Here is a 21,658-nt window from a genome sequence, read left to right as displayed (position 1 = left end):
GTTCCCTTCACAGCCCTGTCCTTGTTGGTGACTGTTGTCTCTGACGCCTTGGACCTGGGCTGGGGAGCCCACCAACACTCAAGGCCGTTGGTCCAGTCATGCTCATTCCCTTCATATCAATGTTAGGGAAGTCAGGGCAGTTCAACTGGCTTGCCAGGTTTTTCTACCCCATGTGCAAGACAGCGTCGTCCAGATCCTGACAGATAACACGGCTACGGTTTTCTTTATCAACAGGCAGAGCAGAGCCAGGTTGTTGGCACTTTGGCTCTGGGATTTCTTCCTACAGTACAATATCCATCTCATAGGCACTCACCTTCTGACTTACAAGAACACATTGTCAGATTGCTTCAGCAGGACGTTCTCATCTCACCACGAGTAGTCCCTTCATCTGGAGGTGGTCTGCTCCATCTTCCGCAGATGGGGAACTCCTCGGGTGGACATGTTCACATCCAGGCAGAACAGGAAGTGCCACATCTTCTGCTCGATTGGGGGCATGGACAGAAGAGCCCTGTCCAACGCCTTTCAGCTCCTGTGGTTGGATATCTGGTGTGCGCCTTCCCTCCAGTACTGTTGCTTCCCAGCGTCCTCATGAAGATCAAACAAGACGGCGAGAATTGGCCTCATAGCACCAGCGTGGCTGCGCCAACACTGATTTAGCACCCTGCTGGACCTCTCAGTAGCAACCCTGTTCCAGCTACCGCTCAGGTTGGACCTTCTTGTCCCAGAACCGCGCAGTCTTCTGCACCCCCAACCTGGCGACTACATCTGATGGCTTCGCTGCTGCATGGTTAAACACGCAGGAGCAGCAGTGCTCGGCTGAGGTTCAGCACATTCTGTTGGGGAGTCGGAAGGCATCCACCAGAGCGACCTACATGGCCAAGTGGAAACAGTTCACCTGTTGGATTGTGGACAAAGGTGTTTGTCCTGAGAGGGCTTTGCTGCAGTTTACTCTGCACTACCTCCTGCATCTTGAGCTCCAGGAGAGCTTGTCCCTCTCATCAGTCAAGGTCCATTTAGCAGCCATCTCGGCCTTCCACCTGCTGTTGCCAGGTAGGTTTGTTTTTGCTCAGGATATCGTGGCCTGATTCCTTAAGGGCCTGGAGCTTCTTTATCAGCACGTCAGGGACCCCGTCCCTCCTTGAGACTTGAATCTAGTGCTGTCTCAGCTCACGAGTCCTCCCTTTGAGCCCCTGGCTTCCTGTTCTCTCCTTCTCCTCTCCTGGACGGTCACATTCCTGGCTGCAGTGACATCGACCCACCAGATATCCGAGATACAGACGCTCACCTCGGAGCCACCGTACACAGTCTTCTACAAGGTCCAGGTCCAGCTAAGGCTGCGCTGGCTTTTTTCCTAACGTCATCTCTGTTTCATTTGAGCCAGGATATTTGCTTACCGGTCTTCTTTCCGAAGCTGCATAAATCAGAATATGAGCACAGGCTACATGCCCTGGACATCTGGAGGGCTCTGGTTTTCTACATGGATAGGAACAAACCATTCCATTAAGTCGATGCAGTTGTTCATTGTGGTGGCCAACAGGATGAAAAGTCACCTGGCATCTACTCAAAGAATTTTTTCTTGGATTGCTGCCTGCATTCGCTTCTGCTATGAGCAAGCGACGGTGCTCCCACCGGCAATTGTCGCCACCCACTCTACCAGGGCACAGGCTTCTTCGGCAGCCTTTCTGGCCCATATGCCTATCCAGAACATCTGTAAAGCGGCCAGCTGGTCTTCTGTCTCCACTTCTATATTCCACTGTGCACTTACCCAGCAGGTCCGGGATGATGCTGGCTTCGACAGAGCAGTACTGCAAGCCCCGCTAAGCAGTAAACTCCAAGCCCACGTCTGTGGATACTGCTTGTGCGTCACCTACAATGGAATCAACATGAGCAAACCCTCAAAGAAGAAAAAACTCTTGTTGTTTAAGATGTGTTGCTCATATCCATTTCATTTCCTGCCCTTCTGCCCCTCTGTCACAGTTGCCAGCAAGAAGGAACTGAAGGGGCGCAGGGCTGGCAGTGCCTGATATACCACCGCGTAGGAGCTCCACAGCCGGCCCTATGGATACTGCTAAGGCAGAAATCTGACAACTGTGCACGTGGGCATGCGAACACCTAAAATGGAGTGGACACAAGCAACACATCTCGAAGAACAACAGTTACAAAAGGTAGGCAACCATTATTTTTTTTCATGTTGCCCTAGGTACATGGTGCTGTGCATAATATACTTTTGACCTAGATAGGTGGTACGTTCAGTAGTACTCCCATGTATCCTAGTTAGAGCTCTTATTTCAAAAGAAACACATGAAAGAAAAATGTGTAGTCACTGGATACACTTAAGAACGTAAGTGTAGAATCTAAGATCCAACTCTAATCCATGCAGTGCCCTACTAGACATCTCCTCCAACAGATTTACTTCTTGTTTATTGTCTTCCAGCTAATTTTCAATCCATGTTACTATTCCTGTCAAAAACAGGTTTTGATTAAAATGTTGACCGCATCAGACGCCCAGTAAAAATGCAGATATCACACCTATTACATTCCCATCATCCAAAAGTTTTGTAATGATATCCAAAAAAGCAATTGAGTTTGCCTACCTACTTTGTCGTGCATTCACATGGGAAAGTAAATTACTATCAAGATGCTGCTTCCAATTACATTTTTATTTTGTATTTCATACTGAAGAAAAACTAAGTGCGTTTACTCTTGTGTTATCTGTTCTTTTATGTTATCCGATGTAGTGACTACAATCTTTCTATTACATTGCAGTTTTTACAGTATGACTGAATTTGGCTGGTGCGTGCACAGATTTCTGAAGCTGGAGGTTTCTTTTTATGTCACGGAAAACTTCTGTGCTTATGAACTTGTTGTATCTTACAGTACTTCACATATTATACTACTAATAAATCTATACAGTGGTCTCCAAAGATATTGCATTGGGGATGCAATATCTGTCACTCTGGTGATCTGTCAGCTGGGAAAACTAGATTTTTATTGGTTGCAAATAGGGGTGGGGAAAAATTTGCATCCCAGATTGAAGTAACTAGCTTTTTTTAAAGCCTTTTTGCCATATCCCTGTAGTTGTACTGGTGTGTCACTTATATAAGAAATTAAAATAGGATATTCACTATGGATATATGTAGTGGATTGTATCAGAGGTGAAAGACTTGGGTTAGCACAAGCTCTGATTTCTGTAACAGTAAAGTAGCATGGGGAATCTACCAAAATTTTCATCATTAATTATTTGTTAGGCTAGGAAGGAACCAGTTTTATTTGACATCTCTGTGGTGGGCAGGTGGTGTTCACCTGCACGTTTTATGTGTAATGTTGATAAGGTACTAAAAGCTGAGTGTTGCAAATAAATTATTGACCGTCTTAATCAACAAAGGCTCTGGTTTTTATCTCTTAGCAAGCAGATTCTCATGATGAATATATTTAAGCAAAAACTGAGGCCTGTCTTCATGTCTATTTGTTTTCATTGCTTGTTTATAATTACGTACATGTATGTACACACCATCTACTGTTTTTGTTCGTGTTTGTTATGCAATCGGTTTAATACTTGCTGGGATTCATATCCCACAATCTGACATTACTTTTTTCCATGGGCGAAAAAAAAACTTGGCTGTTTTATCATTTATTTACAGTACTGTGTATTTAGGCAGTTGGTGACAATCTAAATAGCTATAAATGTGATCCAGTGTACAGCTGTTTGAGTAATGAGATCTCTGAATCTTCATAAAACGTTCTGAAGTTTGCGATAGTGACAAACACTTGCTCTTATTTTAGAATTAAAACACGAGTGCTGTGATTTGTCTGTGTTCATCAACATAAGAATAAATTCAAGAGAGTCTGGTAAAATATTTAACTTTGACTTGTCTGCTTTAAATTGTTTTTATATGAACAATGCTAGTTTTAATATGGTGGTAGATTTCTAACTTTTTTTATTTGTTGATGTACTGTAGGTTTTAACGTTTGCCTATAAGCATGCATTGGCAAATAAAATGTATGGAAGAGGTCTCAAATTCGCCACAAAACTTGCAGAAGAGAAGCCAACCAAGGAAAACTTGAAAAATTGTATACAGGTAAGGGGTAGTCAATAAATCCATTTAATTACGGAGGGGTATTGTTATGTATGCTGAAGAATCTCTTAATATTAGGAGATGTAAATGTATGTTCATTATATACTGCTTACACTATTGAGTTTCAGAAAATTTTCACTGAGGTTCTGGAACAGAATGTACTGGATAGGCTTTTGATCCAGGAATATTCAAATCTGAAACACTTTTACCTCACCCCAGATTCACCAGGGGTTCTGATTGGATTTAATGACTTTATCTGGAACCAGTTAGCCAGAGGATTAAGCTCACTAGCTCAAAGGTGTGCAAGAAAGATGTGGGGTGGGCGGCATTTGTGAGGTCCAAAGGCAATATCCAAAGCCCAGTCCTCTAGCCTCTGGGAAGCAGGAGGGTGCTGGGATTCCTATTTGGGCATGCTCCCTGGACGTCTCAAGGGAATTCCGTCTTCTATACTTCAGGCAAATCAGTAGCTGTAACATAGTATTAGGATGAGTCCAGGTGCTGAAAGGAAGAAAGGGCTTGTCTCTTCTTCACTCATTTCAGAGCCCTCCCTTCAATAACCTCTTCCCAGTCTGTTGCAAAGTGGGCGGGAGAGAGGGAAACCAGACCTCTTTCTTTCCCCTAAGCTGTTCTTACTTGGTGGATGCTCAGTTAATAACTCCACCACTGCCTCTGCTCAAAGCTTACCGAAGCAGCAGTATAATATTAAGGGTGCTCCTTAACAGTTTCAAGGAGCACTTTGAAAAGGTACTTTTTAATTCCACTCAGTCGCTTAGCAAAACTCATGGCAATGGCAAGTTGTCTAAGCTGTGGGTACTCACCACCTTTGGAAATCAGCTCACTTTTATTTAGGCTCATAAATCCATATCTAGGAACTTAACTTTACTTTCTCAGGTTTTAAAGTTAAAGCCAGTTTTTAAATTGAGGCCAAAATGTTTCAAGTGGCTTGTTCATTCTACCGCTGTATCTAGATTAAGAAATTGTGCCCTGACTACTCTCTAGACTTGCACATGAATTCTGTGTGTTTTATTCTGAAGTACTTAAAGTTTAACAGCATAGAGAAAATGTGGGCCCTACAGACATTTTGCTTACCTAAAGTTAAATTAACTATACAGTTATTCAAAACTGGTATAAGGGGGGAAAAATCCCCAAGTTTACTGGCATTCTTGTGCTGCTTAAGACAACATTTTGTTCACTAAAGCTAAAATACCAGTCTTCAAAAACTAAAACCATTCTGCAGGAAAGTTTAGAGCTCCAGAAAGCAATAAATTGAAGTTGTGCTTCTTACAATGATCCTCTTTAACATGGCACTTTAGATTCAGAAAGAATGAGAGAAGATATCAGTGTCAAAAGAATTATCTAATTTTTCTGCTTATCAATTGTTTTTCTTTAGTTAATGAAGTTACTTGGATGGACCCATTGTGCATCTTTCTCTGAAAACTGGCTTCCTGTCATGTATCCACCTGATTATTGTGTGTTTTGAAATACCAACAGTTATAAACATACAGAGATGGTTTTATACTGACAGGATAGGAAAGATAAGTTTTACCTTTTAATTAGAATGCTTGTCTTCATCAAATACTGAATGCTGATTATTAAATTGTGTATATTTATCAGAAAGGCACCCTGGTGTGGCTTAATACCTGTTAACCTGACTCCTGACATCAGGGAGCTTACTTCGTGTGCATCCCATTGCTGGCAATGGATGTGCCAGAATTGCCAGCACCAAGGATTTGGAATTGGGTTGGAAAAGATTTCTTGCATGCATGTTAGGTTCTTAACTGTTCATTTTAACTGAAAACCTGTAAAAGCTCTGTATTTTTTACAATGAACAGGGTTTTAACTTGTTTAATCTTAATTTCTTTTTTCAATTGTATGAAGGCCTTAAAGCTACATCATAGTAGCTAAAATTTTATTTATTAGACTATAAAGTAATGGAACTCCATTACCTGTACTGTTTGCAAGAGTTTACATTATAATTTTTTTTTAACAACCACCTTTCAAATGGTCTCTGTGTGTATCTCAGAATTGCTGATACATAGGTGCTCTTGTAAATCTTCGTCTTTGAGATATTTCAGGCAAACTTTCAAAAATCCACGTGAAGTTGAGTATCAGGTTGGACTGATACATGTATAAAAGTGCCAGACAGTTAATCAGGTATTGTAAAGCTATACATACAAATGTTTAATAATGTTTAAAAAATGTAAAACACAGAGTAAATGTGCAAAATTGAAGATGATAAACCACCATGTGCACTCTGATACTTTAAAGGATTTTTAATTAATAAAAACAAATAATAAAGCTGAAAACTGTTGTTTTTTTAAGAGTACATAAACATAACGTGTTAAAGCAGACAGCTTTAGGAATAATATAGAAATGCAATGTAAACAGGATATAAATGTATAGTGACTCCTCACTGAAAGTCTTCCCGGTTAACGTTATTTCGTTGTTGATCAGTTAGGGAACATGCTCGTTTAAAGTTGCGCAATACTCCTTTATAACATTGTTTGTCAGCTGCCTGCTTTGTCCACTGCTTGCAGAAAGAGCAGCCCATTGGAGCTAGCTAGTGGGGTCTTGGAACCAGGGTGGACCAGCAGCCCCCCTATCAGCTCCTCGCTCCCTTAAGTTCCCTGTGCGGCTGCCGCCCAGCAAGCTACCAGTTGCCGACAGTTCAGCTGTCCCTCCCCCCACTGCCATGTGCTGCTCCTGCCCTCTGCCTTGGAGCTGCTCCCGGGAGCCTCCTGCTAGCTGTGGGGGGGGGGGAGGAAGTGGGGGGGCTAATGTCAGGGTGTCCCCCCTCCCTCGTTCCTGCCCCCCACTTACCCCATCTCCATAGAGTGGGGTCAGGGGGGAGACGACATGACAGGGTTCAGGACAGAGGGAGCTTGCTTGCAGCAGCTGCTGTCTCAACTTGCTGATCTACTTAAAAAAGCAATGTACTTAAAGTGAGGACAGCGTACTTGAGCAATATCCACCTCTCTCTCTCTCTCTCGTGTGTCTACGTCTCTGTCTGCCATACTGTCTCTCCTCCCTCCATTTGTGCTGCCTGGTAGAGTGTGAGGCTATATTAACAACAACGGGTTAACCCTTGAGGGCTCAGCCGAGTACTAGTTCATCATTTAGCAGTAAGGCATTCCCTGGGAAATATCCCACCCTCTGACGTCACCACATCAATCAAGCTTCACAATCATAATTGCTGTGTACAGTATTAAATTGTTTGTTTAAAAAGGATAGTGTGTGTGTTTGTGTGTGTGTATATGTGGAATATATAGTCTTTTGTCTGGTGAAAAAAATTTCCCTGGAACCTAACCCCCCCATTTACATTAATTCTTATGGAGAAATTGGATTCGCATAGCATCATTTCGCTTAAAGTCGCATTTTTCAGGAACATAACGACAACGTTAAGCGAGGAATTACTGTATAGCTAGATCTAATAGTTGATTTGAAATGTTGGAGCTTTACCTTCTGGTTGTGTTTTGTTACTGCGGACCCTCTGGCAGCAATAAATTGATTTGCTTGAGTAAATCATGTATATAAGCTTATGAGACAAATCAGACTATTAAGTAGTGTCCTGATATTATCATCCATCTTAATTTTTCATGTATTGAAGTGCAAAATTCAAAGACTCAGGGACAGGTTTATGGACATTAATGCACGTAGTGTGCATTATGTACTAAAAACTAAAAGCTCAAACTTTGAAGGGCATCAGAATTGTGACTGTATTGTTTTAATTCTCTTTTACTGTGGCTTTAAACAGCTTGATATTTGATTCTGGAAATTCTGCTAGAAGTGTAACGATTAGTATATTGCGAAGTTTCTCTAAAAATTCAAAATCTGTGCTGAATCTGAACTTATTTGCCCATAATAATACTGTCCCTGGCTGGCATAAATATGCCATTGTTGTTAGTAATGGATCCAGAGATGTATGGTGGTAGACAACATCACTTGCCAAAATAAAATCATAATGGTGAGTTGATTTAGGGAAGTCTTCATTGAGATCTTCTCCCCATACCAGCTTCCTCACTTCAGGTTGGTGTATATTCATGTTTTGTGTATTTCTTGAAATATTCAATTTGAGATTTTCAAGTACTTCAGGCAAATCAGTAGCTGTAACATAAGCTCCTAAAGAGAATGTGCAAATGATTAGTGTATAAACCTTCCTGTTTTTCCCTCAATTATCAATTTTGAATATGCTGGCTCTCTGATCATCGTCAATAAATAGACCACCGCCCACCCATTTCCTGGATTGGGGTAACTACTCATAAAGGACTGTTATTTTGGGGCATGTCTCCACTGCCCCAAGTGCTCCGTGTGGCTGCTACAGGTGCAAATTAAAAGGATCCTGTTAATGTAATCCTTTTCAAACTGGGGAACTTTTAGTCTACACCCACTGCATCCACACGGGGGTGTTAAGGTGCAGCACTTTGGTGCGCACTTCTGTTTGCGCTCCTATAGTCCAAACTGTGGGGCAGTGTGGACAAGTCCGACAGAATTTTGAGAGCCAAAGTCATAACTGCTAGTTAAGTTTTTAATTTTAGTTATAATTTCACTGACTACAGTGTCAAAGAATTTGTTTAGCTGCCACCTCACAGCTGATATATTTGAAGGTGAATTTATTGGAATTTAAGCAGAATTTACCAACCTAGTATACTAGCCACAATGGATACCAGTCCTGTTCCAGCACCAATTTCAAGTACCTTTTTGTCTTTTAGGTTGATCTCTTGTTGATTTGATTCCAGGTACTGAGATAAAGCCAATGCCTAAGAACAGTTAAAATATATCTGTAAAAAGCATTAATTTGCTAACAGCCATCCAGCAGTTCATTAAATCATTGAAAACATTTTCTAATAAGTTTTTTACTTATAGACTGAACGTATTCAAGTATATAGCACAAAAGCAAATTAGGAAGAAGGAACAAGATTAGTCCTGTTTTTAAAAAAAACAAACCAAAAAAACCCACATTATTAGGCAAGTAAAAACAACCAAACCGCTTCTTTTTATGTGGGTCTCCCTAGAAATACACAAATCTTTATGCCACACAGTTTTGTTGCTTTCCACTGACCTCTAAGTTACTGTAGGAACTGAGCATAGTCAGTCTGGAGAAGGAGAGATTTTACTACAGAGTCACTGTCACTCTAGATAGTCAGATCCAAACTTGATTCCTATCCATTAGTCATAGTGCAGGCATGATGAAATAATTCCAACCACTTTATAGAGAGGGAAAAGACAAATGGTACCTTTCAGTTCAAGTGACAGAGTTCTGTCATGGAACCATATTGGTAAAACAGTTGACAATTGGTTGCTTTGTTAGCAATCACAGCAGAGGTCAAAGAGCAGATAGGCTTGGTGACTGAACTACCTCTGCTTCCTCCATCACAACCCTATATTACAGCTCATCTAATCACACAGTTTCGCAATGTGACGCTGAGGCATTGATTACCAACTCATTGTGGGCGAGTGCCGCTAATGAATCACCAGCACTGTTTGTGCAGTATCTACGTTTTCTTTGTAGTTCTCCGAGCCACGAACTAACACCTCACTAATTTGAGATTTGATGAAATTTCAGTTCATAGTAAGAAGATGAAGACAGACATTTTCCCCTTTCTCTCTTGAGATGGAATCTTTGTCATTTTCTGTGAGTTTTTATATGATCGCTAGACAAGCTTTCTAGAGTTGAAATCCAATCTTTGTCCGTCTTCATAATAAATAGTGTAAATAAGTTTGGAATATTTTCCTCATGTTTTTATCAGTTACTCTAATGCTTTTTATCTTGAGAAGGCCACTTTACAGATGAGACAAAATTATCCAAATCTCACTACACACAAAGTATGGTTTGTTTTTTAATTCAACAATGGGATAAGCAGGGACCAGTAGAATGTTTCCTCATCAGTAAAAATATTTAAATTAATCTGCATGTCTGAACTATGGAAATATCTTCAGTTCTGAAGTCTAAAGTTGACTTTTTATGAGGGTCTCAATTTAAATCTTGCGAGATCAATATCTTGCTTAGAGTTTCTTTGCTCTTCTGAGGAATTACTTTCCTTCTTTCAAATTACAGTATCCATCTGTGTAGGACTTAGTTTCCCAAAACCAGATGATCAGCAAGATTAAGTCACTACAAAATTGACAAATATAATCTGTATTCATCAACTGGAAGCAAGGAGCACCCTGCGTCATATAGACGCAATGCAAATAAAGACCTAAAAAGAATCTCACCATAGTCCTCAATATGTGATGTATATTAAAGTGTACACAACCAAATGGGCTTAGCGGACAATCCCCTCAACTAAGCAGAGAGGCCTTTCAGCAGCAAACTTTCCTACGTTCAAATGTGTGGTCCCAGCGAGCAATTTGCTAATTATTCACTAGTGTTGAATCCCCTTGCCTGTGACTCTCTACATCCAAAACCCAGACTCTATAAATGTGACAGACACCTTTCATCACAGTATATCCTCATCAAAAAGGGTCTTGGGGAGCCAAGATGCTCTTATCGCTCCAGACTGTTTCCTGAAAGCATAGACTTATGATCTGGGGAAAGAATTCTATAGTGTAAGGTTAGGAGCATTGAACCTATCATGCTACAATCCCATCCATATTGCTGTTTCATCAAGATGCCTTCTGAAGTATCTTGACATCTCAGTCCTGGAAAGTGTATTAATAAGTCCTTTCTAGCGTTTTGCTTCTATGTTGGCAGATTCCTAAAGGCACCCTAGATAGCTAGACCACTTATGACCCAATATTCTCACTGGTCTTCAACCTCATCTCTTTGTAAGTTCATCAAGTCCCTGCTTTGTCTGTACCGAAGCTTGCTTTTCCAGTAGCTGTGAAAGAAATTAGAATGGTTGCCAAAATAGCTATTTTTCCCTGCAAGAATTTTTCTGCCTTTCCTATGATAAAGTATAAACACCACCTTTTTCTGTATTTTAGAACACTTTCACAAGTCCAGAAAAGAAGAAAAAAATCCTGTGGCATAAAATAAATCTTGACTTCCCTGCAGTCCTCTGTCTCAAACAAACTGAGCAAGTTTGAAAGTTCTCAGCAGTTGATTGCCTTCCAATAGAATTGTGAAGGAGCCAAGTTCTCTAAATCGTCCATAGCATGGTGGATCAAATGCTGCAGGAGGGGAACACAAGTGGTGCTAATTGGACAGTATCTATGAGCAATGAGAGACACTTCCTGGTTCCCAGGTAGTATCCTGGGTAGAAAGGGTTTCGTCTACATACGGTCAGTTAAATAGACCTTCAAGCCTCCCCACTGACTCATTTTTGGATGTGATTGCGCTACTCTGCTCTAAATAAATTTCCATTCTCTGTAAAATGCTGCATGCTGGATCTTTTCAATGTTGTTTTCTTCTCTGTTCTCCCATCTGTCTTGCCAGGTGCTTACATCCCCATAGTGACTGACTGACTGGAGTCATTGAGAGAACACAACACTTCTGCCCAATTTTCCTTTCTTTGATTTAATGTCTGCACCTATATTCATTTATATGCTCAATCAATAGCACTGGCTATTTTCTGCACTCTTCAAAGGGAGAGGTACACAGAGGTGTACAGAGGTGTAAGTCCTCAGTTTTATAGAGGACTTACAGTTCAATCATTTGTTACCATTTCACACCTTTGGAAGCTGCTCTTCTGGCCCAAAGTGGCACTAGGAGGGACATAAGCCAGAGTTCTTTGTTAAAATAGTTAACTACCTTCATTCTGCACTGCGATGGAAGCCTGATAGTAAGTAAGCAATGGGGATGTTCATGGAAGACCATTATTTTCATTTCACTTCAGTTCCAACGTTCCATTTGTTCACATTTATTTTATCATTCGAGTTTAACTTGCTACTTGATTACAGTACATAGGTAAAACTTACACCGGGCCATACTATAGCTCCGAAGTGGTCTAATGATTCTTGAATAGTGATCTGATGGTCTGCATAACAATAATGCTCCTTGTCAAAATAAGGAGAAACTGTAGGAATCCACTTCTGCAGTATTTTAAGAATTCTTGGTGATTCTGTGGGAGAAAAGATCATATCTGTATTATTTGGTAGATAGGAGCATGTATGTGCATTTTGTTGCATAACTGGGAAAAGAAAACATACAAGACTTATCTGCAGTCAAGACAATGAGTATGCAGCCTTTTCTAAAAAAGTTGCTAGTGAGCTGATCATGTGCACCATGATTCACTGGGTTGCCAGACCTGGATCCCAAATGTGGGTGGGCCTGCTGTCAATCAAAGTGAAGGAGAAAACCTTCCTTTCCCATAAGTCATGGAGCAACATAGGTTGTGTGGTGAGGAATTTTAAGACACTCTTTTGGCATACATTTTTTTGTCACCAGGTTGAGACTTAGGCATCCCAGGTCAGGGGTTGCAAGTCATGCTAATATCATATCTAAATGAAGCTATTTGGAGATTTTTAGATTGCTAGTATAACTGCACAGTTGTGCACAGGGTAGCCAGCTAGCATTGATTCTGGCAGAAGTACACTGGGTCCTTAAACCACAGATAGTTTGGACCTCTATTTTGTATCTTCCAAAAGTCAGCATTGCCAAGCAGTACAGTGTTCCCTGACACCAGGTGTTGCATTGTTTCAACTAGGGATGCAGAAGACAGTGTCATCTTCTGAATCTGAAACACTGCATTTTCCTATCTTAACCCAGCGGTTCCATTATGTCCCATTTGATCTGTCAAGCTCAGTCCAACACAGAATAACTGCAGAGTATTGCCATGTTAAAGTGCCTTTCCTCCTAAAGCCATCCTTAACAACACGAAAAATGAACTGCTCTACCTCTGATGATGCTGGAATGTGACAAGAACAAACATCTTGTAGTCCTAAAACAAAAAGCAGAAAACTATATAGTGCAGGATTCATAGATTCCAAGGCCAGAAGGGACCATTGTGATCATGTAGTCTAACCTCTTGTATCACACAGGCCATAGAATTTCCCCCAAATAATTCCTGGAGCAGATCTTTTGCGAAAACATCCAGTCTTAAATTACCAGTGATGGAGATTCCACCACAACCCTTGGTAAATTGATCCGGTGATTAATTACTCTCACTGTTTAAAAAAAAAAAAAAAAAAAAAAAAAAATTTGACTCATTTCCAGTCTGAATTTGTCTAGCTTCAGCTTGCAGCCATTGGATCATATTATAACAGGAGTGGGCAAACTACGGCCTGCGGGCCAGATCTGCCAGAAGCAGCGATATGGCCCCTCTGGCTCCTACGTATAGGGGCAACGAGGGGCTCCCACTCTGCATGCTGTCCCAGGGGCAGTGCCGGTGGACGGGGCAGTGTGCAAAGCCACCTGGCTGTGCCTCCGCATAGGAGCCGGAGGAGGAACATGCCGCAGCTTCCAAGAGCTGCTTGAGGTAAGCGCTACCCTGAGCCTGCACCCTGGTCCCAGCCCTGATCCCCCATCTGCCCTCCAAACCCCTTGGTCTCAGCCCAGAGCACCCTCCTACACTCCAAACCCCTCATCCCCAACCCCACCCCAGAGCCTGCACCCCCACGCCATCCCGGAGCCCCCTCCTGCACTCTGAAATCTTCACTTCTGGCCCCACCCTGGAGCCTGCAGCCCCAACCAGAGCCCACACCCCCAACCCCAATTTTGTGAGCATTCATGGCCCACCATACGATTTCTATTCCCAGATGTGGCTCTCAGGCCAAAAAGTTTGCCCACCCCAGTGTCATACCTTTCTCTGCTAGATGGAAGAGCCCATTATTAAATATTTGTTCCCCATATAAGTACTTAGTGACTAATCAAGTCAACCCTTAATCTTCTCTTCATCAAGCTAAATAGATGGAACTCTCTGAGCCTCTTACTATATGTCATGTTTCTAATCCTTTTAATCATTCCCATGGGTATTCTCTGAACCTTGTCCAATTTATCCATATCATCTTGGATTGTGGGCACCAGAAACTGGACACACTATTCCAGCAACAGTCGCACCAGTGCCAAATAAAGAGATAAAATAACCTCTGTACTCCTTATGATTCCCTTGTTTATGCATCCAAGAATCACACTAATGCTTTTGGGCACAGTGTCACTCTGGGAGCTAATGTTCAGCTGATTATCTACCACTACTCTCAAATCTTTTTCAGAGTCCCTGTTTCCCAGGATGAAGCCCCCCATCCTGTAGGTATGGGTGACATTCTTTGTTCTTAGATGTATGCATTTAGCCGTATTAAAATGCATATAGTTTTAATACGGCTTGTTCCCTGCTTACCAAGCAATCCAGATGGCTCCGTATCAGGGACCTGTCCTTTTCATTATTTACCACTCCCCCTACTTTTGTGTCACATGCAAATTTTATGAGTGATTGTTTTCTTCCAGGTCATTGATAAAAAAGTTAAATAGTGTAATGCCAAGAATTATCACACATTCAAGAAAACTGTCTGGAACAGAAGTAGACTGTCGTGTTTTCTTCTGCAAAACACAGCAAAATATTCCTATTTTCCAGTGGTCAGTTTCAAAAGTTGCAATTTATACTTTACTTTGTGTTTTATCTAGTCCGGGTTTTGGGAGTGGTAAAAAATGGGTAGAGGGCCATCTGCTAATAGGCTGTGGGCCAGGTTTTTAAAAGCGCTCAGCAGGCAAGAGTTCCCATTGTACTCAGTGATAATCCAGCCACTTCAGTGAGATGCCAAAATAAGAGCAGAGCTCTTTTCAAAATCTGCCTCAGTGGTGGGTGCTGAGTGCTTCTATAAATCTGGCCCTGTAAGAAAAAAAATGACATTTAAGAAACAAGTAAAAAACTGAAGTGAGAGTAATCCTATCAAAAATGAAAATGGGATATTTGGATGACTTTTTGGATTTGTGTACCTAGGAAAATCCAATATTCTACAACTTGCTGGCATGCCATAGTTTTTATTATTAAGTATCAACCTGAATTGGATTCTGAATAGTCAGGGCAATTAGACTCATCCTGACATTCAGACTGCTGTTCATTAAGCTCCTTCTCTCTGCTTGGGCAGTCCATTGCTCTTTGAATTTCGTTGCGGAGTGGCAGGTGCTGTGTGATCATAGCAGGAATGCTGAAGGGGGAAAAACAAAAAAATGTAAAGTAACAAGGTACCATGTTCACTCTATAATAACTTAGCTATGCAGCTCCTTTCAACTGAAGGATTCCCAAAGTGCTTTACCAATCCCATATCGAGCATACACACACACTCTGAAGAATCTTTGCTAACTGATAGTACAGTGGGAATTTAAGCAGGTGAGGTGCAATAACCAGAGGTCAGATCTGGCCAGATACAAGGGCTAACATTCCTATTCCTGTGAAAAATGCCATGAGAACTCTCAATGATCTCAGAGACTGGGCTTCTATTTTAACTCCTCTGTGGTAGTACTTTCGGGTCTTGTAGCAGAGAGGGGAAGTGGTTTTGTACTGATTTGGAAGGAGGAGTGCTATCAAGTGAATCACTTCCTGCAGAACCTTAGTTTTCCTTGGAGATCTCCCATCCATCCAGCTACTGATTAGGTCTGAGCCTCCACCACTTACAAGTTCTACTGTAATATGATCACAATCAGAGCTGGCATGGTGCAAACTTTGCCATGATTACATTGCTGCAGGGTAGGAGTGTGTGTGTGTGTCTCGCGCTTCGGAAAACTGCCCTTTCATTGAACAGGAGCTACCGTTTCAAAATTGGTCTTGTCACATATCCATAGCCAGAATAAGACCAATATTTTTTGTAGTTACATTTGCTGAAATAGAAATAATCACATCTCAGTTGATTGCTACAGAAGCCACGAAGGAGTATTAGCCTCCATGTTGCACAATTGACTAGGTGTGTAATTGGGAGGGAGGAGGGATACAACTTGCCTCCCCCAGTAGCATAAGTTAAGTGGCCACTACTGCTGGAAGCAACAGATTTGCAGGCCCAGCGTTCTGATTAGCATGGCAAGTCCAGTGTTCTGACCAATTGCATGTTGAAGTCAACAAGCAACTACATTTGGATATACTTTATTATTTGGTAATGCTTTGGAACATAAAATCTACTGCACCTAAATGAAAGCCTGATCCTACTGATGCCGACGGAAATTTTATTAGTGACTTCAGTGAGAGAAGTGCAAACTATGAGAGCACAGAAACCAGGCAGGCCTGGTGGAATAGTCATCGAAACATGGGTATGTGTATAGTTAATTATGTGCTTAAATTCATCAGTGTACAGTAAAACTTAGCAGCATTGCTATACATATATCTTTGTTGTATTCATTCATTGCCTAAATGTTACTGCAACAGGCCAAAATTCCAGTTTGACGATGTATCACCAGTGAAAAATCATACAATAACGAATACAGTCCTAGTAAACATCTATGTCTAATCAAATCTTTAGATACTATAGCTAGTAACTCACTATAAGAGAGACCTAAATTGCAATTCTCAGTCTGAGTAATAAGATTTTTATATCCTTTTGTCTGCAAAGTTTAAAAAGAAAAAAGCTACCAAATGTACTTCCATAAATTATGGTGGTGATGTTTTATGTACTAAAAAGAGTGTTTAATTATTTTTAAGTTGGTACACACTACACCAAGGATTTGGTTTTATAATTGTCAGAGATGCAGGTATTTTAGTAGCATAGGCTTAATAATGCCACAATAATTATATTTTAAAAGCTACACTATTCCAAAATTGTGCCTGAGACTTTAAACACAAGGCAGACAGAATGCACATCCTAGTTGTAGAAAGCATAAGTCTCAGCTCATTTGCAAATACATAATAATGTGTTCCTGTTAAATACCTTGTGTGCCTTGTGGCTGTTTTGGGAGATTTTCAGAATTTTGTGCATGTTAAATCCCAACCTTAGTGTTGCATTAATGTAGATTGTGTATTTGCGTTCCTTGCCTTGTATGTGCTGCCTTTTTTAACACAAAAGGGATAAGTCAAGAATAGAAGAGGCACCAGTGTCGTTTCCTAATTCGGAAATCATTAGCGCTTTCAGGTTTGCCTCTATTTGATACTGTGTGTTTAAACTGAAAGACTGAAGAGATGACTTGCATTAGTGACATGCATAATGCACGTATCTGAATGTGCGGTTTAATGTTCACATTTAAATACATGCATCTTCTTGGTGCAAATTCCCCAACACCCAGTAGTAGAGCTGGTCAAAAAAAGTCCCATGGGAAATTCTGGGAGTTTGAAATTTTGTTTCTTCCTGAATCAAAATGAAAAGTTGAAACATGATGATTTTTCACTAAATAAAATATCCTGAAATACTTCATTTCAGCTGTGTCATTTTGATTTTCATCATGTTATAAATTATAATGTAACAGATGTCAATGAAGTTTTAATGAAACGTTGATAATTTCATGTCAAAAATTTTGCTGAAATTGTGATGTTCCTGCAGAATGTTCTGATTTCATTGAATCTGCACTTTCAGATGGAAAACAGTTGCATCCACCAATTTTTGACCAGCTCTACACATTGCTATCTGTATCTGGATTTCTTTGCAAAATGATCAGATGGGCAAATGCTAAATTCAAGTTTTGTAGATCTGAAGTGTTTAAAAGTATTTTTAATTATCATTGAGTCAATTTACAACAATTACAGTTGGAATTGCGAGATTTCAGGCTAGAGTATAATTATTCTGGTGGAAAGAAGTAGTCTTCTGAGGAGTTATAATGAAAGTACCTGCTTGACCATGTTTAACATCACTACCATGACAGTAAAATATTGAAGAAGCTACCAGAGGGATATTGTGAGGTGGATAAATCTTAAGGTAACAGTTTGTTCGCAGTTGAAATAAGTTTTGCCTGTCAATTTTTCATTTAAAAGTCCTGTTGTTAACAAAATGAAAATACAAATAAGATGATTAGGTAGATTGGTGGTTCTCAGACTTTTGTACTGGTGACCCCTTTCACATACCAAGCCTCTGAGTGCGACCCCCCCCTTATAAGTGAAAAACACTTCTTAACATATTTAACACCATTATAAATGCTGGAGGCAAAGTGGGTTTGGGTGGAGGCTGACAGTTTGTGACCCCCCATGTAATAATCTTGCGACCCCCTGAGGGGTCCAGACCCCCAGTTTGACAACCCCTGATGTAGATGAATGAGCAACATGGCATTGACCAGTGTTCAGTTGTGAACACAACCCTTCCCAGATTTTTTTTTTTTTTTTAGTCTGAAGCTTTTGTGCATGAATCGGTATGCTAGCATGTTTTAGGACTGTATTTCATCAGTCAAAAGCCACTTCCAGTTGCACTTGCAGAAGTGCAGTTGGATTTTTATATATTATTCCTTGAAAATGTAGCTCTTTCTGTTAGGACTTCACATACCAAACACGGTTAAGAACGTTTGTTGTTAAATGCCCATGCAATTAAATCAAGTTCTCTTGCATTAAATAATAAATAATGTTCTTAGAGAAATCTAGTCCCTAATAAATCCTGGAAGACTTTACTTTTATGCTAGACCTCCTGGTGGATACTTGAGTATATTGGGGGGGGGAAAACATAGCTGGAAAATAACTTGCCATCATTACTGATGCAATGATCTCATTGAAACAATGCTACATTTCTCAGTAATTCAGTAAACTTAATTCCTCTGACCAATGATAACGTCAGACAATTCCAAATTTAAAAAGGCATTAGATAAATAAATGTAACACATTCCTTGTTAGTTGCTATCATAGGAGCATTAGGTACATTCCAAACAATGTTAGTTGAAGAATAGTTGTATCATTACCTTCTTTAGCAGAGTGAGTTTGAAGTTTCCTGTGCATCTTCTCAGACCACCCTAAAGGTTTTTATACAGGCATGCACCTGGGAGGATTAATTCTCTGTTCACAAAGTCCAGCCAGTAGGAGTGCAGTCTATTTAAGGTAGCATTACCAAACAGCACTCCGAGAACTTACTGGGTCACACTAAATTTTTTCACATTTGCAGAACAAAATAAAAACCACTATCAACTTTGGGAGTTACTAAAATGTACACACGTCAAAAACTGAATCAATCTCGTCAAATTCTGCCAATGCCTTTCTTATGGTTTTTAATTTTTAGAAGTTTGAAACTATTCCAAGTCTTAACAACATTGTCTGCAGCTGTCCTGACCCAAACAACCTAACATGGTCTATCTGGTACACAAATAACATGTGCAGCCATTTGGCAGCAGACCAAACAAAGAGAGAGAAGGTCACATGGCAGAAGATGATCCTGGAAATGGTTAAGTCTTACGGCCCCTCTGAGAAGATACTATAGCTGGGGGAGTTGTAGGGCTTACCCCCCACTGTTTTGGGGAGCGAGGAGGTGAAGGGTTGAGGGAATCTGGCAGCCCTATCGACAGAATGACAGCTTTCTGGCAGACTCCTTTAACTAGCCTATAGATGCTGTAGGATGTGTATAATTCTCTATTGAAAGGACAGTGCAAAGTTGAAAACCACATTAGTCTGACCTAGCACCTACTCTAGTTACAATCTACCCTTAAGATGACTATACATGAAGGAAATTAGCAAAAATAGATATTGCCTTCTGTTTACTTTGAGAATGTGAGTACTCCACATATACTGCCAGTTTCACTGTTGAAAAGACCCTTCTAAAAATTGAACAGGGACCAAACAACACTTTATAAAAGTAACTTTAAGGATTTTTTTTCCTCCAAATTCACGACAGTATTAAAGAGTGCAGTTATGATCTGGATGCTTTTGAAATCAGAGGGATAACAAAGGTAGGAAACAAAGAAGAGTCCTTGTGGCACCTTAGAGACTAACACATTTATTTGAGCATAAGCTTTTGTGGGATAAAACCCACTTCATCAGCTGCATGGAAGACTCCTCGTTGTTTTTCTGATACAGACTAACCCGGCTGTCACTCTAAAAGATAGGAAATGTAGACCTAAAAAGTTAAACTCCAATGTATAAACATTCACATCTCAATGTGTAGCAAATGTAGACCTAAAAAGTTAAACTCCAGTGTATAAACTTTCACATCTCAATGTGTAGCAACATTTTGAGACCATTTGGTACTGCTCCTTTAAAGAATTTGGACAGAAAAGAATATATCCCTCTTCTTCCTTTATCTCCATCCCTTTTTTTAACTTATCATGCATTTCACTCATGCTCCAAAACGTCTGTTAGTCTATAAGGTGCCACAGGAGTCTTTGCTGCTTTTACAGATCCAGACTAACACGGCTACCCTCTGATACTTGACACCAAATATTAAGTATATCAATGGAGAGACAAGGCAGGTGAGGTAAAATCTTTTATTGGACCACTTCTGTTGATTAGAGAGACAAGCTCTGAGCTACACGAGCTCCTATTCAGGTCCAGGAAAGGTACTCCATGTATCACAGCAAGATGCAAGCTGGAACAGACTGTTAAGCATAAGTAGTTAGAACATATTGTAAGGGACCGTTCAAAGTAAAGTGGCCAGATCAGAAGAAGAGCTCTATGTGGCTGGAAAGCTTGTCTCTCTCACCCACAAAAGCTAGTCAAATAAAAGATATTACCTCACCCACATTGTCTCTCTAATAACCTGCACCTACACTGCATAAGTATATCAGCTGTGATATTAAAAGATTTCTCTCTCAAAAAAGCGTATACAAAGAGCAGTATACATTTAAGAGGAGGCTGTATGGACTATTTCTAAGACACTTGGGAGCAGATATTAAAACATCAATATATTGATCAAGTTTCCACTGTCTATGTTAAAAGCTGCTGCATCTTTATCCAAACTATGTACAGACCACCTGACTTTAGGTAAGTTTGGTCATGTCACAAATAAGCTGTTCCAGAGCCACTTCAGTTGTCATAACTAGAGAGCAGACTATGGCAGGCTCACTGCTGGACTAGTCATTCTCAGACTTAAATGCTGTTTCTTTTTAAAATGATTTTTAAAACAGGAAACGGAGAGATCTGTTAGACTGGAATTTTGTTCAGATTTGTAGGCTCAGCCCATCGATATGGTATCTGGATGCCTAGGATTGCCTCTGAAGGGAAGGGGTGGACGCTCATACATTCGGGGTTATATTCAAGTACATGAAATCACAAGGTAATGTTTTGGGGAACATTCCTGCATCAGCAAAAGGACAGGCCATCTGTCATAGGTGTTACTACTGTAAATTCCAACATTAAGGGGTTTTCTGTAACAAGCCCCCTATTATTTACAAAGGTGGCACTCCAGCCAATCTCAGTTGGGGGGTTATGCATTAGGAAAGCAGGCCGATTCGAAGCTGCTTATGGCTTTGTAGCTTAAAAGAAAGGCATTAAGTGGAGTTGGGGGAGGTGATTACTGTAACTCCTAGTACTTGTTAATACTATTCACCATTTAAATTCCAACAATGTGCTTGGTGCTGTACGTGACTTACCTAGCCTATGATTAAGAAAATAAAATGAGCTGAGCTGAATCAATCCATGTGTGTGAGCAGCACAACCAATGTAAGAACTGAGTGAAAAATGAATTACAAGTTTATTCAAATTTGGCTTCTTTTTTGGTGAAGTGGTTGTGATCTTCTCAAATTTAGTCATTGTTCAAATGTATTTGCCTCATACTTCCGGCAAGTAATTCTTGTTCTGTAGCCCACCCACAAGCACTTCTCTCCAAATAGCTCAGTAGCTGAGTTCTTCTGACTGGACATGTCATTTCACTGGGATGAAATTCAC

The 21,658-nt window shown here is 40.5% G+C and overlaps 2 protein-coding genes across 7 annotated transcripts in view; one reads left to right on the top strand and one right to left on the bottom strand.

Annotated features, from left to right (window-relative positions):
• TPP2 (tripeptidyl peptidase 2) overlaps positions 1-6,382 on the top strand; it is a 76,431-nt gene extending 70,049 nt beyond the window's left edge. For both annotated transcript variants that reach the window (XM_050947144.1, XM_050947154.1), the window contains 2 exons: positions 3,960-4,079; positions 5,467-6,382. In XM_050947144.1, coding sequence (XP_050803101.1) covers positions 3,960-4,079; positions 5,467-5,556 — 210 coding nt within the window. In that variant the 3' untranslated portion in view covers positions 5,557-6,382. The remainder of the gene's footprint in view (positions 1-3,959; positions 4,080-5,466) is intronic.
• The window catches only part of METTL21C (methyltransferase 21C, AARS1 lysine), a 521,155-nt gene that overhangs the window by 439,916 nt on the left and 59,581 nt on the right, over positions 1-21,658 (bottom strand). For 2 of the 5 annotated variants that reach the window (XM_050951300.1, XM_050951292.1), the window contains exons 2-5: positions 14,950-15,098; positions 11,934-12,076; positions 8,716-8,833; positions 6,472-8,195 (exon numbers count right to left, since the gene is read on the bottom strand). In XM_050951300.1, coding sequence (XP_050807257.1) covers positions 7,801-8,195; positions 8,716-8,833; positions 11,934-12,076; positions 14,950-15,088 — 795 coding nt within the window. In that variant the 5' untranslated portion in view covers positions 15,089-15,098 and the 3' untranslated portion in view covers positions 6,472-7,800. Of the gene's footprint in view, positions 1-6,471; positions 8,196-8,715; positions 8,834-11,933; positions 12,077-14,949; positions 15,099-18,747; positions 18,922-21,658 lie in introns of those variants that run through there. The other 3 variants (XR_007774107.1, XM_050951278.1, XM_050951309.1) reach the window with 3 other exon arrangements.

Source organism: Gopherus flavomarginatus, chromosome 1 (assembly GCF_025201925.1).
Source record: "Gopherus flavomarginatus isolate rGopFla2 chromosome 1, rGopFla2.mat.asm, whole genome shotgun sequence".
In the NCBI taxonomy this organism is placed as follows: Eukaryota; Metazoa; Chordata; order Testudines; family Testudinidae; genus Gopherus; species Gopherus flavomarginatus.
Note: the sequence above shows the minus strand (reverse complement) of the source record. Positions and strands in the feature narration are given on the sequence as shown.